At 49.6% G+C, this 18,307-nt stretch overlaps 1 protein-coding gene across 1 annotated transcript in view; it reads left to right on the top strand.

Annotated features, from left to right (window-relative positions):
* Positions 1-11,765: 11,765 nt before the first annotated feature.
* Positions 11,766-18,307, top strand: part of UBE2QL1 (ubiquitin conjugating enzyme E2 QL1) — a gene marked incomplete at both ends in the record, with an annotated part of 43,654 nt that continues 37,112 nt past the window's right edge. The window contains one exon of the mRNA XM_082835845.1: positions 11,766-12,542. Within this exon, the coding sequence (XP_082691971.1) occupies positions 11,766-12,542 (777 nt within the window). The remainder of the gene's footprint in view (positions 12,543-18,307) is intronic.

Here is an 18,307-nt window from a genome sequence, read left to right as displayed (position 1 = left end):
GCACCTATGGGCACCGGGTGCTCTGCTGGGCATTGAGGGCTGCGGAGGGGAAGGTGAGGTCGCGACTCATAGGCAGTCAGTTCATAACCCTCTTGGAGAAAAGAATAGCAGAACCATCAGTTAAAGTGATGTGCTTCTAAACAGCAAGGTGAAGACAGTCCTGCAGTACTCAGCTCCCCCCGCTCTGCCCCTCTGTCCCAGGTCCCACCTGGGTGGCACCCAGAGCCCCAGCACCACCTCCTGGGATGAGCCCAGGGGAAGCTACAGCGGTCCCAGCAAAACACAAAGGGTGAGCCATCCAGGGCTGGGGATTAAGTGTGTGTGTCTGCCTGAGGGTTGTGAGGAAAGGCGCAGAATGAATGGCCAGGGAAGAATTCCACATTTCAGGTTTCGAGGACCACTGTACGGCGGTCTGGGCACATACTCTGCACACAATAGTGTTTTAGGGACAAATAAAATGTGTGCTGTAGGGGCTTCCCTGGTGGCACAGTGGTTGGGAGTCCGCCTGCCGATGCAGGGGACGCGGGTCCGTGCCCCAGTCCAGGAAGATCCCACATGCCGTGGAGCGGCTGAGCCCGTGAGCCATGGCCGCTGAGCCTGCACGTCCGGAGCCTGTGCTCTGCAACGGGAGAGGCCACAACGGTGAGAGGCCTGTGTACTGCAAAAAAAAAAAAGGAAAAAAAAAAGAAAAAAAATGTGTGCTCTAGCAGACTTAAAAGTGAGCCTTGGTGACACAGTGCTTCCTAGACTAGCTGGAGAAGAAGTTTGGAATTAGAAGCCATGGCCATGCAGAGCGGGCCAGGACTCTGTGCTGAAGAATCCCACCCCCTCTGTGCAGGGCACAATGGGGACTCATTGGGCCAACAGGCTTCTTCAAGGGTGCGGGCGTGGGTGTATTCGTTTACTAGGGCGGTCGTAACAAAGTACCATGTTTTCACAGTCCTGGTGGCTAGAAATCCAAGATCAAGGTGTTGGCAGAGTTGATTTCTTCTGAGGCTCTCTCCTTGGCTTATAGACGGCCACCTTCTCCCAGTGTCCTCATGTGGTCATCCCTCTGTGCCTGGGATCTGTATCTTAATCTCCTCTTCTTACAAGGACACCAGTCATATTGGATAGGGGTCCACCCTAATAACCTCATTTTACTTTTATTACCTCTATAAAGGCCTTATCTCCAAATATAGTCACATTCTGATGTATTAGGGGTTAGAACTTTAACATGTGAAGCAGGGTTGAGGGACCCAATTCAGTCCGTAACAGGGGAAAATTGTGAATGGGTGTCTTGAGGCATTCATAGACCTCTCCTCACCCCCAACCCAGGCTCAAGTTGACTAATTCAAATAACTGGCGCCCCAGGGGGTCACAGGTAACTGGGGAAGGTGAGCTGAGGGGTCTCCGGGAGCTGTGAGCCTCTGGGGCTGGGGGCGTCATTTTCAGGCACAGAGAACATAATCGGGTTGGGGTGGGGTGAGGGACAGGCCGAACCCAGAGCAGGGAGGAGCTCTGCAGGAGGGAAGGGACAACGGGGCTGCAGCGTGGAAATAAGGTCTGGATCCCACCTGCTTGTCGTTAGCTCAGAACTGGCCCTGCTGCTTGGATGAAGCTGGTCGTTCAACATACACATCTGAAATGAGTGGAATGACTGATAGCAACCAAAAGGGATCCACACCTCAACTTGAATGGCTCCTCTACCTCTTGAAAAACATATTCGCAAAAATGTTCTGCCCTGCAAGACAAGATTCTACATTCAAATTCCTCTATCCCAAACCCCAAACATTGTTTATATAATGAGTCTGAAAATAAAAGAAAAATGTTAGAAGACATTCTTCATGAATTCTGATAAGGATGTGATTCTTTTTGGAGGCATCCTAATTAGAAAGCTACACAATAAACCCCAATTCCAACAGAGTTATTCTCCTCTATCGGGTAGATGGTAATTGCTTTTAAAAATATATATATGTGCACCACTCGTGGCTCATCTGCTTAAGCTATCTGTTTGGGGGAAGTAATATCTAATCTTCTTAAATTGCCTAATTTTTTATCCTGCAGAGTCTCACTCAGAATAAAATCTCTTTCCAAGAAAAAGATTGCTGCCTAGATGAAACAGCAGCACTGAAAATATAGAATATTTTCTCAGAAAAGACAATAGCAGATTGTCAGAGAAAAGTAGTTCAGTGAACACACACGTGAAACTTCTGCCACAGAGGCTGGAACTATTTCAGACTGAATGAAGATAAAGGACAGGATGGGGACCCCAGACAGTCACCGAGGTGATCCAGGCTGTGTCACAACAGGCAACATTGGAAGATGCACCCAAAGTTAGGAGAAAGCATGGGTGCAGCTGGAGATCCCGGGATGAATTGGAAGCTGCTTCCCTGGATGACCAGTACCAGTTCACTCCTTCTGGAAGCGTGCCCTTCACCCTCAATCACGGAAAACAAATTCAGAATCAGCCTTGCATCAGGTTGCAAAGTAATAGATTCAGAGGGGGGTCTTATAAGTGTTTGCTCCCCAGCTACTTGTGAATGCAAAGAGCAGCAATGAAGTTTTAGGCTCTTCAGCCGCTCGGGCTCAGACACATTGGGCAGCCTGGGATGGGGGTGGCCTCCAGGCTCATCCAGACCCCAGGAAAGGGGTGGGGGAGTTCCAGGCATTTTAGGAGTAATCCAGTGTTGATTACCCCCAGGGTCATAGAGGACCATGACAGTAGAAATGCTGCAGTGCCTGGATTTCTACCCAAGGACCACTGCACAAATACAAACATTTCCAGCCAGGCAGTATCACCGGTGGGATTGCTTTGATCAAAACACAGGCTTTTCTATTTGAATATTCATGACTGGATTAATTCATTTATGCATGTATTCGATCATGCAGTAAAAATATGTTCAAATATGCCATCCACTGAAAGACAGAATAAATTTTATCTCACATTGCTTTTGAAGATATTTGTTATATATCTTAAAATCTCTTCTGTTGTTCTTTGAGCTTTGTTTCCTTGGATGTTAGTTCTTTGGTTAGGGTTGCTTTTCCTCAAACATTTGGTGGTGTTTTATTCTCTGTGCATGTGGGATTGCTCAGGAATCCCTGCTCACCCCCTGGGGAAGGCTGATTCTGAATTTGTTTTCCGTGATTGAGGGTGAGGGGCACGCTTCCAGAAGGAGTGGACTGGTACTTGTCATCCAGGGAAGCAGCTTCCAATTCATCCTGGGATCTCCAGCTGCACCCATGCTTTCTCCTAACTTTGGGTGCATCTTCCAATGTTGCCTGTTGTGACACAGCCTGGATCACCTCGGTGACTGTCTGGGGTCCCCATCCTGTCCTTTATCTTCATTCAGTCTGAAATAGTTCCAGCCTCTGTGGCAGAAGTTTCACGTGTGTGTTCACTGAACTACTTTTCTCTGACAATCTGCTTCAATCTGCTATTGTCTTTCAAGGATGCCTCCAAGTTTCATGTCCACTAATGATTCTCTTTCTTGTTTTCTAGCAGTAATGCTGGTGGAAGTGTAAAACAGTTCAATCAACATGGAAAAGAGTTTAGAAGTTTCTTGCGGAGTTAAACATATGCCTAGCCTTTGACACAGCCATTCCACTCCTTGTTATAACCTGAGAGAAGTGAAAACATATATCCAAAAAGTCGTGCACCTCGGTGAGCATAGAAGTTATATACACAATATTCAAAACTGGAAACAACCCAAATGTCCTTCGACAGGAAAATGGATAAACATATTGTGGTATATTCATGCAATGAATACTACTGATCAATAAAAACAACTACTGACACATACACGACATGGACGAATCTCACCGTGAAATCATATACTGATTATATATCACTGACAGAAGCCAGATATAAAAAAGTACATACTGTATAAGTCTATTAATATAAAGTTCAAAAACAAAAAGCAAAACTACTTTATGGTGATAGAAATCAGAACAAAGGTGCCTTTGGTGGAGGGTTAGGGTAGGCTTGACCTCAAAGGAACGTAGGGGAACTTTCTGGAGTGATGGAAATACTCCATATCTTGATTGAGGTGTAAGCTACACAAGTGCATACATTTTTCGAAACCCACTGAGTTGTGCAGTTAAGATCTGTACACTACACTGGATGTAAATGAATCCTCTATTTAAAATTTTTTGAAAATAAGATACTATCTGAGTACCAAATTTGCAGAGTTCATTTTTCATTCTATTTTTCAAAGCTGACATGAGAGCAATAAGACATGTATTGTCATACACTGCTGTTACGATAAATAGCAAAAAAGGTTCAGAAGATTCCGTCATACTCTAACGCTTTGAAAATGCATAAGATAAATATAATACATGTTCTCAGTTTCAGCTAATTACAATGTTTCACTCACCACCCCTCAGCTTGCCAGGAAGCAGAACTGACTTTTCTTTCTCAGAACACTATATTTGGACCTATCTTTAGACCTAATATTTAAGGTAACAGTGAGTAGAGACACCACCTTGACACACAATATCAGCTGTCCTTTCACACTTCCACACAACCAGAAAGTAACTGTCTTTGCCTCAAGCAAAGATGAAAAGGACAGGAAAAACGAGATGATTATCTCTGGAAATCTCTCCAGGACCAAGCAGTTTCTTCTTCAGAAAAGAATGCATGACTCATTTCATCGGTCAAGCATGCCTTCAACTGCCAGAGAAAATCTAAATTCCGTTATTACAAAAGCCATCTTCTGCACTCAAAAAGCTAAGTAGAGCCCAGGAGGAAGCCTTCAGAGATCGTCATGGCGACAGTTCACACGGGTCCTCCAGGCAGCCCGCACGCTGACCCGCGTTTGGACTGGACCACCTGACTTTTGGAAGTCCTGAATGAACAAAGGGGTCAGGATGCTCCGATAGCTTCTGAAAGTTGCTGCAGAGGGGAAGCAGCAGCAGGCTGAGGTAGCACATGGGGACAGCACACAGCACCTCTACAGCCATTTCTGGCACTGATGGCATTTCTGGGAGGTGAGCGGCTAAAACCTAAAGGCAATACCCTTCTTTCTTTTGGCTTCCTCAGCATCCCTGTTTCTTCTTTTCTCAAACACTTCAGTGGCTTTGTAACCAATTATCTGGATTAAATATCTCCTGTTGAAACACTTAGCCTAGCTCTGTGCTCCTGATTAGACCCTAACTAATACAGGGCTTAAGACCAGGAGTGGGTCCAAAGATTGAGATGACCAGCTAATGGCTTTGACCTCGAGCACAATGATGGAATCGATGCTGGCGGAAAATGGAAAATTGGTAGTTAGTGTAAAGCAGCATCACAGCTCCGTAATGATCACCCCCTGTGGTTGCCTGAGATGTGGGACATACTTGAAAGGAAGGTTTGGGGAGAGCAAGTAACTGCTGCACTTTACCGTGACGGTAGAAACGCTGATGACAGTGGAAAGGCAGACGATGAGCTCCTCTGAGCAGTGGAGAGAGAGCTCGCAGAAGGAAAACAGCAAGCTCAGAGATCAGAACACTCAGTCCAAGAAGAATCAGAGCAGGCGGGACACTCCACAATGGCCCCGTAAGACTGTCATAACCCTTAGAGCAAAAGGACTGGTACGGCGCAAGACCAGTCCCCAAATATGATTCTTGAGGATACAGGATTAGGAAGTACATTGAACTCACAGCCTTGCCAACGCTCTGATGTAAAACTCTGAGCATCGACTGGGAAGAAATAGCAGCCTGAGAACTGAAACGGGCCCCTGTGGGTGACTCAGAAAGCTTTGAGAACCCGCAACCCTGACACTCCTTGCCTGTGAAAGTAGTCTGTCCACACCTGAGTGAAGCACTAGCTCCTTTGCCTGCAGACCCCATGCTAATCTTGCCCAAGGGAGCTGCCTTGCAAGGGAAGGCCTGTTCTCCCCAACACTCAGCCACCGCCCCTCACTGCCACCAAACCAGAGCCCAGCTCACCCCAAGGGGACACAGGCCATGTCTGACCCAAGAGGAGAGAGCTTGTACTCCAAAGAAATTGCAACACAGTGTGAGCTTACACCAAATCCGAAGGGCAGAGTGAAGAACTGCTCAGGTACAGGCTAGAGAAAATGCCCGATAAAGATCACGTGCACACACACGATCTGAACTTCTTCCCTTTGGTTTACTCTCCTAAATTAGCTATTAAGTACAGGTGGTAGAGACTTCCACCGGCCCCCCAGAATCCATACCTCCCTGTTTCTTTCTAGAGAGTTTAACCTGGCACACGCTAGCCAGTGAAAAACAACATCTCCCGTGCCGCCTTGGAGATGGGTGTGGAATTGGCTAGGAGTGGTCTATGGAATTCCCTGGACATTTAAGTACAGCTACATCCAGAATGAGCAAAAGGCAGCAGGTGAAGCCACCAGGGAGGCCATGTGGCAACTGCCTTGTCCTATTACATACAAGAGAAATCAACTTCTTATTCGAGCCCCTAGATTACTTTTTGTTAAAGCAATCTAACCAGTGCTCTACCTAATACAAAACATATTATTTCAAAATAAAAACACTGCTGTATATTATTTAAAGTTTCATGTGAGTTAGTTTGACCAAAGTCCGCGCACCAAGACCAACCCCCATGGAGCCTCCATCTTCTAACCTGAAGTTCTGTTTTGATGTGTCGGATTGGCTGAGGCCAGGTCCCATGTCTGTGCCTGGATGCAAGGAATCTGGGAAAGCACGTTTCTGGCTTGGAGGAAGTGAGAATCAGAAAGACCTGTACTGTATTGGTTATCTATTATTGTGTAACAAGTTGCCCAAAACATGACGGTCTACATCAGCAGTGTTCTTTCTTACCCCTCACAGTTTCTTTGGGTGGGAAAATCCGTCAGGGCACAGTGGGGATGGCTGCTTTCCGCTGCTCAGTAACTGGGGCCTCAGCTGGAGGGCTCAAAGGCTGGGGGCCAGAACCGTCTGAAGACAAGTTCACTCACGTCTGGTCCCTGCTGCTGGCTGTCTGCAAAGACCTTAGCTGGGTGGATGGTTGGACACCCACATGTGTGGCCTCTTTGGGTTTCCTCAAAACATGGTGGCTGGGTTCCCAAGGCGAGCATCCTGACAGAAAGCCGTCAGAGCCCTATCTTCTCATAGCACAACCTATGGAATTTGAAGACTGCATTGTGATAGCACTGGATGAGGCATCAGGCCTGGGGCTCCGGGCTCCCTCTCCATCACCTCCTGTGACTCTGGGCAAGATCCTCACTGCTGTGACTTCAGACATCTGTGCTGTAAAATGAAAGGCTGAGTTTTCAATTAAATAACAAAATACATCTGCTTCCATCATGGGTCTTGAGCAAATGCAGAGGTGAGTATGGAACATTCCTTGACATCCTCAAGCTCTTTCCTTTAGAGCCTGCTAGAACAATTTTCTATCAAGTGCTCAGAGGGTGATAAAGACATCCTCCCCAGAGCCCCAGCTCCAGGAGGGCAGGATTTCTTCACTGCCGTCTCTGCAGTGATGACTGCATGTAGTAGGTGCCCACAGAGCAATAGTGCAGCACCATATGAAACTGTCTGGGTTTGAATCCTGGCTTCACTGACCACTCACTGTATCATTTTGGACTAGTTACTTAATTTCTCTGTAAAGGAAGGCTAAACATGGTACCTACTTAGAAGGTGTTATGAAGAGTAAGTGAATATCTATATTTTTATAATATATATATAGTGCTTGGGATGACACTTGAGATATGAAGTCCCATCTAAGCACTGGCTTTGATGATCGACGAACGAATGCCATAATAGGTCAGGTGACCTGGTGACACCAGAGATCAACACTATGCTGCCTTGCAGTGAATTCTAGCAGAAAATGTTTCTGAATTTTGATAGTGATCTTAACACCTTCGTTCAAGGGAATAAACAATGTGTATGAATTGGGGGCTGATATTTTGAGCTAGTCTGGTTGATGCCTTTATGAGACTGGGACTCCTAAAGAAATAGGACCAACTGGAAAAAATGGGGATGCAGTCCTCTGAGACAAAGAATAAATGGGCAAACCCAGTTCTGCATCTCTTTATAAAAACTGCCACTGGAGACAGCAGGCCCCTGGCACCATTGATTCAAATGCTCATGGGAGGATCACTGGCAGGTACAACACAATTCCCAGACGACGGACGACCGTGATAACCAGCTTCCCTCCCTCCCTGCCTCCCTCCCTTTCTCCGCTTCATGGCAGATTAGCCTCAGCTCTCTCTGCAGAGATCCCCTAGCCGTTCCCCTCCCCACCCCATCACTACTTGCGAAGGGAGGAGGAGATAGAGACCCACAGCTGTCCTTAGAGATTATTTTATTTTGCTAAACACTCTCAATTCAACTGTCTTAATGTTGTAAACTTAATCGCCAATCAGCCAATTTTTAAAAACTTGCTAACAATTTTTTTCATTGTAACTGCAATATATTCTTTTTCAGAGTGTTTGAAAATCAAATAAAAGAGAATAATTTAAAAAACAAAATGCAACCTCTACACATTGCTAAGGTGGGTAGGTGCCCATTCATTCCACTGGTGACGTGGAAATTTCTAGAATCTCCTGGGATAGGAGAAGGAGGGGGCCCTTCTTCCCACTGCTGCTGCTAGCATCCCGTCACTGAAGCAAATGTTTGAGTCCACGGACTGGAGGGTTGAGGAAGGGGTATGTTGAGAATACCTGTACTAACGTAATAATTGTTACCATTTCAATTTTCCTCCTTCTTGTCTTTTTTCCTACATATAGCTTTATGCAGTTGTAGCTATAGTGTATATAATTTTGCACTCTGCTTTCTTACTTAAAACTATTATGTACATCATAAATATTTTTATTTTGCTATATAATCTTCATAACTGTAATGTTATTGCTGCATAATATTCTCTCAAGTGGATTAGGTATAATTTACCTTCCACTTATGCTATTGTTGTAAATTTAGGTCGTTTCCAATTTTTAACTAACATTTGCCTTTAGCCCTTTAAAGAGTTGATCAGAGATGCTGAAAGTGTGACAGGTAGATAATAATTAAGATGACCTTTATCTCACCTGTCAGTCTGTCCTGCTTTGGCCTCTTGTTCCAGCATCAGTATTAACTGTGATCCTTTCACTTTCAGAAAAAAAATGCCCTGCATCCCAAGAATAAATTATATGATCACCCTAATAATACTTCCAGTCAGAATTAAAGCCCTTCCAGATGGCTGCCTGGGATTTCAGTTAAACCATTCCCAAACCACACTGGATGACGCCCCTGCTTCAGGTAGGAAACGTTTCTCCAAGGCCTCCCCCTAGGTCAGCTGGCCTGTGGGGATTACAATCACACCTGTGGAGACTTTCTCACCTCCACTTCTGGGACTGGGACTGAAAGCCAACCCCAGCAGAAACCCTGCAGGGCAGTGTACTGTCTGGGGCAGCTGGTCAACCTCAGCACAGGGCTTGGGGGCACAGGGACCAGGATGTAGGTCCCAGCACATGGCTGAGCTGGGCTAGCTGCTGAGCTTCTTTGAAACACAGTTTCTTTACCAATAAAATGGGTCAGATAAAGCCCGAGATGGCTTCTGTGGCCGTGAAATGATAAAACATGTAATGCCTGCCTGTCCCCACCAGTGTCACCTCCCGATCTGCTCACATCCCCTCTTCCCATAGGTTAAATGAACTCAGGGTACTTTACAGACAGACATTGTCATCTTCCTGATCAACCTCTCTTTAAAAATCAGAGCTGGACAGAACGGGCCACAAAAAAGCCCATGAGACCAGGACAACTAGATCTCAGTCAGTTGCAGCCAAGATTTGGTCACCAGCCACTGGTCTTGCCTGGTCTGCTGCACTGCCCACTCCCACCCACTGGAAAGCAGCCTCCACGGAAAGGCACCTTTATATATAGTCACCGATCCAGGGGACCACGTCCCAGGGTTGCATGCGCTTGCCACAAACCGGCGAGGACTGGCGGGCACCTCACTCTACCGGGAAGCAACTCTAGAAAACCGAACCACAGGCCCGTTAGGTCTGAACTTAACTTCCGCGGTGATCTGAAGAGCTATTTTTCACAGGGAAAATTTTTAATAATTTATAAAAAGTGAAAATGGTAAAGACGTTTAAAAACAATCGTCACGGTGACATCAGAATGAACGCGCTCTGCTGATGAATTTAGAGGCTCCTCAAGATGAACGCCAAACCAGGAACAGCGGTGAAGTTTGGAGTCAGTCCTTGGCCATTTGGGTTTTCGGGGTGATTCCTCCTATATTGCGGGGATCATCACCGCCCCTCCCCATTGCGCAGCTGGGCCACAGACACTAGACGATGCGCGGCGGCGCGATTCCTGCAAACGTTGGACTCTTCACGGCTTCCCTGGTTGTTCCAGCTTCTGGGGCTCTGAAAGTGCTTTTTGCTTGAAATTTCACCAGATAAAAATAAGTTTCAATGAGTTAAAGGCAGAAAGGGAGGGGAAGGATGAAAGCGTCCAAGTTGAAGGAGGATCCCCACCCCTTCCGCGGCCAGTCCCGAGGTTACCCGCGGGTACCGGGGACTCCAGGGCCGCAGAGGGCCCGCCCCGCGCCCTGAGCGCCCGCTGGCGCCAGAGTCGGATGCGTTTCCCCGCAACCTCTTGGAAATAACTCGAAAGCCAGTGCTCCGTGGTCCCTTCCTTCCCCTTTTGGAACACAGGGACCCCCCTGGCGTGGCGGGGAGGAGAGGAGCCAGGCCCGGTCGCAGGGGTGAATTCGCGGAACGGTCATCCTTTAAAGTCGGGACTCGAGGGGTTCTTTAGCGGGTTGCGGAGAGCACGCTTCCCGCATCCTCCTCCCCAGGCCCTGATTCTTTGATCAGTCCTTAGGAGAGCACTGGTTCCGCAGACCCCGGTCCAGGATTGCGGTGTGAACACTAGGCTCCATCTGGTACACACGGGATTCAATAAACAGGTTGCTTTCCATCCTTCTCCGACGCCCCTTCCCCTCCGGATTGCTCCAACTAGGTTAAGTGAGGTCGGAGGCTCAGGCCGGGGTTAGAGCCTGGATCCCGGGCAGAAGGACCCGGAGCCTCCGAGACCCTCATTAGCGCGCGCACACACGTGCCCCTTCTCGCCCTGCTCCCCACCCTCGCTCCGCTCCGGCCGGCCGGTCGGCTCCGCGCGGCGCTCCCCCGCAGCCCGGCGCGCACCGATGTCTCCCCCCAGCGGCCGTGCGCGTGTCGCCGCAGGAGCCGGGCGGCTGGCGGGCGGCGGGGAAGCGGCGCGGCGCAGGCAGTCCCGCGGCTCCGCCCCGCGCCCCCCTCCCCGGCCGGCAGGACCGCCCCCTCCGCGCCGCGCTCGGCTCAGACTGAGCAGACGCCTTTGCAATGTCAGCAGCCGCGGCGGCGGCGGCGGTCGAGGCCCCGCGGTAGCGGCCAGCGCAGCACGGCCCGGCGGGCGCGCACGGCGCGAGCCCGCGGCCGCCTCGCTGCCTTCGGGGCGCTGCGGACGGCTCGGCGCGCCCTGAGGCGGCGCTCGGACTCGAAGCCAGCCCGGCTGCGGCCGCTCACAAAGGACCGCGGACACCAGGCTCCGGGGGGCTGCGCGCAGGGACCGGCCGGGGGACGGCCCGCCGCGGCGCGTCCCCTCCACGCTTCCCCTCCCCGGGCGGCTGGAGCCCGAGCCAGAGCGGGCCCCGTCATATGACAGCGGCGACCCAGCGGCCGGCGAGCGCGCGTGCTGCCCGCTCGGCTGCGCCACGGCCGCCGGCGCCAGGGGGGGCCCGCGCCGCGCCCCGCTGAGTGGTCGCCGGTCGCTGCCGCCCCGCGCCCCCCGCGCCCCGGCTCTCGGGCTCCGGGGGCAGGAGCCGAGGGGAACCCCGCGCCGGCGCCAAGCCTAAAATGGCCACGCTGCTCCGCAAAATCGGGCTCATCCGCCTGCACAACCGGGACACCGAGGACCCCAAGCATCACCACAACCACCGCGGCGGCGGCGGCGGCCAGCAGAGCGCGTCGCTGCGCGGCAAGGGCGGCGCCAAGAGCGGCGGCCACAAGCCGCAGCAGCAGCATCCCGCCGGGGGCGCGGGCGACACCAGCCCCGGACCCGGCAAGGGCAAGGGCAAGCGCGCGGCGGAGCTGGCCCAGCGCGACAAGCCGCCGCAGCCGGCGGCGGGGGCGGCGAGCGGCGGGGGCCCCCGGGAGCGCGCGGCGGGCGCCAGGGCGGGGCCGGGCCCGGCGGCGGCGGCGGCGGCGGCGGCGGCGGGCGGCAGCCTGGTTCCCGCGGCGCGCCAGCAGCACTGCACGCAGGTGCGCAGCCGGCGGCTCATGAAGGAGCTGCAGGACATCGCGCGCCTCAGCGACCGCTTCATCTCCGTGGAGCTGGTGGACGAGAGCCTCTTCGACTGGAACGTGAAGCTGCACCAGGTGGACAAGGACTCGGTGCTGTGGCAGGACATGAAGGAGACCAACACCGAGTTCATCCTGCTCAACCTCACCTTCCCCGACAACTTCCCCTTCTCGCCGCCCTTCATGCGGGTGCTCAGCCCGCGCCTGGAGAACGGCTACGTGCTGGACGGCGGCGCCATCTGCATGGAGCTGCTCACGCCGCGCGGCTGGTCCAGCGCCTACACCGTGGAGGCCGTCATGCGCCAGTTCGCCGCCAGCCTGGTCAAGGGCCAGGTAAGCTGGGAGGAGGCCGGGGGCGCGCGGGGCTGGCCCCTCGGCGCTCTCGCTCCTGGTGCGCGCGGGGCTGTGTCTCTACCCCAGCCTGCCAAGGGGAGACGTTCCCGAGCGCCTCCGCTTCTCTTCCCTGAGCGTTTTCTTCTTTCCCTACTTTTCCATCCCGTCTCTGCGGGTCTCCCGCTTGTTCCCGGTCGGTCCCCATCTCTCTAGAATACGCTCTCTCCCTCTCCGCACACCCTCCTCTTTTTTCTCCTCTGCTGCTTCTCCCCTCTGGCTCTGCCCCTCTACCCTCTGCCCTGATCTCCTGACCCGCTGTCCCCATGTGCCCTCCCTTTCCTCCTCCTCCGCCCCCGCCCCAGGCTTCCGCTCTCTCCCCCTCCCCCTCCCTCTCCCGTTTACCCCCTTCTCCTTTTCCTTGGCTTCTCCCCATCTCCTGACCCCACAGTCTCCCTGAGGGTGGAACTTCACGTGGACTTAGGAATCTAAGTAACCAGCCCAGTTTATTGCCCCCTTCCCTGCCACACACGCAAAGTTCCCCCCCCCCCGCAACAACAACTCAGGGGGGCTCTGCAGGTGGGGGGCTCTGCAGGGGGCCTGCTGCCTGCTGGTGAATCTGCTCCCCTGCTCTGCCCCCTCTTGACCAGCATGTAGCGCAAAGGTGAAAATTTTGCTCTTGAGAAATTTCACTGGAGAGGCAGAGGTGTGGTTTGAGTGTGACGAGGCCAGATGACCTCAAGGAAATGCATGGTACCTGACTCCTTCCAGAACCATCACCTTCTGGGTAGTTGTTCAAGGTCTTGGTCTCTCTCAGACCTGTTTCTTCCTTCCGGGTTACCCCTGCGCCGGGGGGTTAAATCCATTATCAGAACTAAAGATTTTTAACTAAATACTGAAATCAGGGGCAGGCTTGGTGCCTGAATCTTCTCACCTATTGCACCAGACGGCAGCTTTACCAAAAGAAACCCGAGAACTTGAGAGCAGAGAATGAATGAATCTTCTGAAATTTGTCCCCCCCACCACCAGCTGCAGGCAGAGGCATGATGGTTTTATCTTCCCACATTATATGCTCCTGATCATGTTCAAGTTGGTTGATGTTTTCCCAAATCGCTATTGAACATTACTTAATAAAATTATAATTTTATATGGGTGTCTTTTAGATTTATGAAGAATCCCTGTTTTGTTTAGGAGTCCCGAAATGACCTCGATTTGATCTTTCTACAGCTAGCGTTTCAGAAGCCATCAGTCCCCTGTCACCTGCCTCTGTCCCTTTCACGGCAGAATCTTTCACACTAATCAAATAATGCTTGTTCTGCCAATTTCACTAGAGGTGGAGCCCCTGGGATTCCAGGCAAATCGCATTGTGACTCCAGTGGAGAAAGGCACTTAATTCTTGACTGAGGTCTGTTGTTACCAAGTACTATCTTGCTAGTCCATCTTTTCTGGGGTTTAGCTTCCGCTTATTTCTCGCGTTCGAAATAGGAGGGACCTGGCGGCTCTAGAAAGGTGAGGTTTAATGCTTTAACATCAGAAATTCAGTCTGAAGCCTGTGGTTCAGCGCTGGCTCTGATGTGAAGAGCCTGTGATTCGATACAAGCCACGGGGGTGGGAGAGGGTCCCGGTTTATGTTATTATCAGGATTTATACAAATGATGGGGAAAAATATTTTGCAGAAATGCTTCTGTTATTTTTTCTGAAAGCACTGCTAACCAGAACTCTCTGGAACACTCTCTTACCTTCTTTCATTCTTCACAGAGATGACTTTGGGGATGAGGGGCAGAGGAATATCATTTTGCCTTATAATCACAGAATCATAGCATTTAGATTTGGAAGAGATCCTCAACCACAGCCTGCATTTTGAAAGATGTAGGAAAGTAAAGATTTCAAATGAGAAATAAGGACTTTTTTTAAGGAGAGATATATGTCAGTAAGTTAAGTGTTTTCCATGTTCACATGAATGCTGTGATTGACAGTTCTCTTGGTGCCCCTGCACTTCTATTAAATTAGGCAGGTCCTTGTGTATATATGTCTTTTCTTTGTAATCCAAATTGAGAGTCTTCATACAGTCAGCAAGTCAGAGACCTTATTGTTGAAAGTAATTATGAATATTTTTATTTATTAATTTCAAAATCTTACTTAGTTGAACTCAGGGCCCTCCATGTAGCCTATTGTGTTATATCACCTATTCTAAAGTCTAGTTATGAAATATCTGAAAGGGAGGTGAGTACTCAGTAATTTATAAAAATACCAGTTCAGTTTCTTTGCACTTTTCGTGCTGACTTCAACATCCAAAAGAGAGTCGTGTAGGATATACACAAACAACTCGAAATGCAGTGTAAGAACAGGAGGAATGAATGTTCATCAGTGTTTCAGGATTCTGTGCAGGAAAGGATCCTAATAGTGTCTCAGGGCCCTCAGCGTTATGGTGCCTTTCCTGCTTTTGTAAATTTCCTACCTACAGGTTGTTCATTGCACTTACTGCAGTTACCGAATTATTTCTGTAGTTGAAGGTAGTTAAAGGACTTTGGGAAAGCAATCAAAATACCTGTTTAGGTATTCAAAGAGAACCAAGAGTGCTACCAAACCAATGATTACTTTAAAAGGCAGAACCGTTCCGTTCTAGTTCCATTCCTCCATCTATTGGCCCTTTCGTTTTTCTTAAGCAATGAGATTAGAAAAGGCTCGTTTTCCTCTTTCATAACTACTAAGCGTAACTTTCTGAATTGGGGATATCCTAAGTTGATTTTGTTTCTCTACCTTTAGAGAAATCATAAAATACTTCTAAGGGTTTCATCGGTCATATTAAGAAAAGATCTGCTTAACCATTTTGTGTATAGTATTAATGTTTGCGTTTATCTCACGGTGTGACAGATTCAGTCATTTCACGAGACCTTTACCTGACTTTTGGGGCCCATGTTATCAAAATCTCTCGTGTGCTACCTTATGGATTGTGGTTGTTTTAAATTAACTTAAAACTTTCTTGTATGATATGTTCTTTGTAGAGATAATGACATACACACTTCGCCTATTTGTTTATTACTGAATCCTCTTTTGACTACAAAGAGACATTTTAGGTAACTCTTGGATCCTGTAATTAAATGAAAACCCCCTGTACCTGGGAGGGTCCTGCCCAGGCTGGGCCTCGGCGTTCACTGGCATGTGTACCAGGTCTCGCACCTGGGATGATTGATGATGCAACAGAGACCCTCTCCTTGCAGCTGTGTGAGCAGAAGGCACCCAACAGTACCTTGAGGGCGCACTAACTCAGGGTTCTACTTTCATATCAGTTCGCCTCCTGAGTGTCCCCTTTTTAATTAGTTAGACATCGCCAGGGGCAGGGAACCAGACGGCACTTGGAAGACAGTTCCTTACTCCTCCTCTGTCCCCTCAGTGCCAACCATGCGCCTCAACCCAGCATGAGGACGATGTGGCAATAATAGCAGTGGCGTTTACTGTTTGCTCCATGCCAAGCTCTGGGCCAGCGAAGCACTTAGGGTGTTAACCTTACCTGATTCTACTGTTTCCGTGGTCACTGTACAGGTGAGGAAACCTCAGCTCCACACGGTCAGGTGAAATTAATGAAGCCTCGTGTTCTAACACTAGCAATGAGTGCGAGCCTCTGAATACCAGTCCACATTAGTAAAAGTCAGCGACGGCAGAGTCACACCCAGGCCACCTGAGCCCCTGGCCATCTCCAGCCAGTAGTTGGCGGTGACCGGTGTGATCATCATTTGTGTCCACAGAAGACAGGTACACAGTCAGCTGTCAGCAGAAGAATGAAAACAACAGGACTAAAACACCTTCAGTTCTTAGTGTTTGAATTAAAAATTGCTAAGCGATTCCGGAACAGTTATGTTTCCTGACAGCACTAGTTTCTGGAATTTTTGAACACAGAAAACTGGTAGATGTTGCCACGTGTCAGTGTGTGATGAAGAAGTAACAGGCTCTGCAGATCAGCTCTGTTTGACGATAAAGTGCATCTCTGAGGTCGACTTTAGGGCTTAAAGTGTTCTGCACCATGGGTGTCACTGAGAATCTTGCACATGGGCGCACACACACACACACACACACACACAGCCTGTCTTCAGAGCCTCTTCCAAAGTACTAGGCATGGAAATAGCTTTTTACTTATGGCTACACAATCTCCAGGTTTTATCAGGAAAAAGTAATGAAGATAAACAGCCTTGTGGGTTCCTAAAGTTTATTTGCTTCTGAACTATTATAATTCACACAACATTTTTGAAAGCCCTGTGTGAGTGTGCTAGGGCTACTGTCACAAAGTCCCACAGACTGGCGGGCTTCAACAACAGACATTTACTTCTCACAGTTCCGGAGGCCAGAAGTCTGAGCTCAGGGTGAGAGCAGGGTTGGGTCCTTCCGAGGGTGTGCAGAGGATGAGCTCCAGGCCTCTGCCCTTGGCTTGCAGACGGCCATCTTCTCCCTGTGTCCTCACGTGGTCTTCCCTCTGTGCCTGTCTGTGTCCTAATCTCCCCTTCTGGTGAGGACACCAGTCATATTGGATCAGGGCTCCATCCTAATGACCTCAGTTTAACATGATCACCTCTGTAAAGACCCTGTCTCCAAATACAGTCACCTTCTGAGGTGCTTGGGAATAGAATGCCAACATATCAATTTTGAGGGATCACAGTGCAGCCTATAACAAGCCCAAACAGGAATTTCTTAACCAATCCAACCTCTCATTTCTCTAGAGGCTATTGCTGGTTTGCAAAGTTACATAGATGATGCCCATCCGTGTGAACACAGGACCACACCGAGGAGACCCCAGGAGGGCCTACGTGGAATAGAGAGATGGTGGCCGCTTTAAAGGGAAGCTGGGAGAACCTAGCGTGTGAACCGTGGCAGCCAGGGGGTGGGTCCTGCCGTGTGACTCACCGAGGAGAGTGGATTTGTGGAGGAGTCTTATGAGTCAACCGTGTCGTTGTGTCCTGTGCCCATGTGTAGGTGAGGGAGGTCATTACCACACAGGATGACTCTGCAGCTTGAGGTCTCCATGTACTCGATGGATCGGAGAAAAAAATAGCTTGTTCTGGTATCAAGTGGGACGGGGCAGGAGGACGCAGACAGGACTCTGCATCCTAAAAATAGTGCTGCGCCGACTTGGCAAGCTCCCACGTGCCCGCTCCCTGGCGAGTCTGCTCATCCCAGGGCTGACGGTGCAGTTAATAATAGTAGTGGCTTACTTTACCCAGAGTTGTAAACTTTTGAGAATCTAAAGTTGCAAAAAGAGGATGCAAATGCATTTGTGTTTACTTTTCTGATTTATAGTGAAGGGTGTGAGAGGATTGTTTTCCTATTTAAGGGTCAGGAGAGTTTGGGGGGGTTTGTTTGTTTGTTTAATGGAAAGTACCAACATGAACACTAAGTTGAAGTTTGTTTTAACCCAGAATCCTGCCCTTTCTCATGCTCACGAACAGGCGTGTGTGAGTCCAGGTTTAGAAGGAAGGCAGCCTCAGTGGTACCACTCTGGGGACAGCTAAGGAACCAGCCAAATGGCTTTCATGGCTTTTTTTTTAAGCAGCCACTAATAGTGGGTTCTTTGAGCCACATTTCAAGTCTCCTGAATCCTAGATTTTTGCTGTGTTGATAGGGTTGTGGGGAGATGGGGCAGAGGATGGGGACGAGGTAACTCCTTTTCTCTCTTTCCTTTACTTATGGCTACACAATGGCCGGTGGTCCTCAGCCCCAGGTTAATTAGATGCTTCCGGGAACCTTTAAATTATTCCAATGCCAGGCCCTTTCCTCGA

This window comes from Leucopleurus acutus, assembly GCF_964270905.1.
Source record: "Leucopleurus acutus genome assembly, chromosome: 3".
NCBI lineage: Eukaryota > Metazoa > Chordata > Mammalia > Artiodactyla > Delphinidae > Leucopleurus > Leucopleurus acutus.
This window is presented reverse-complemented; position numbering and strand designations above follow the sequence as displayed.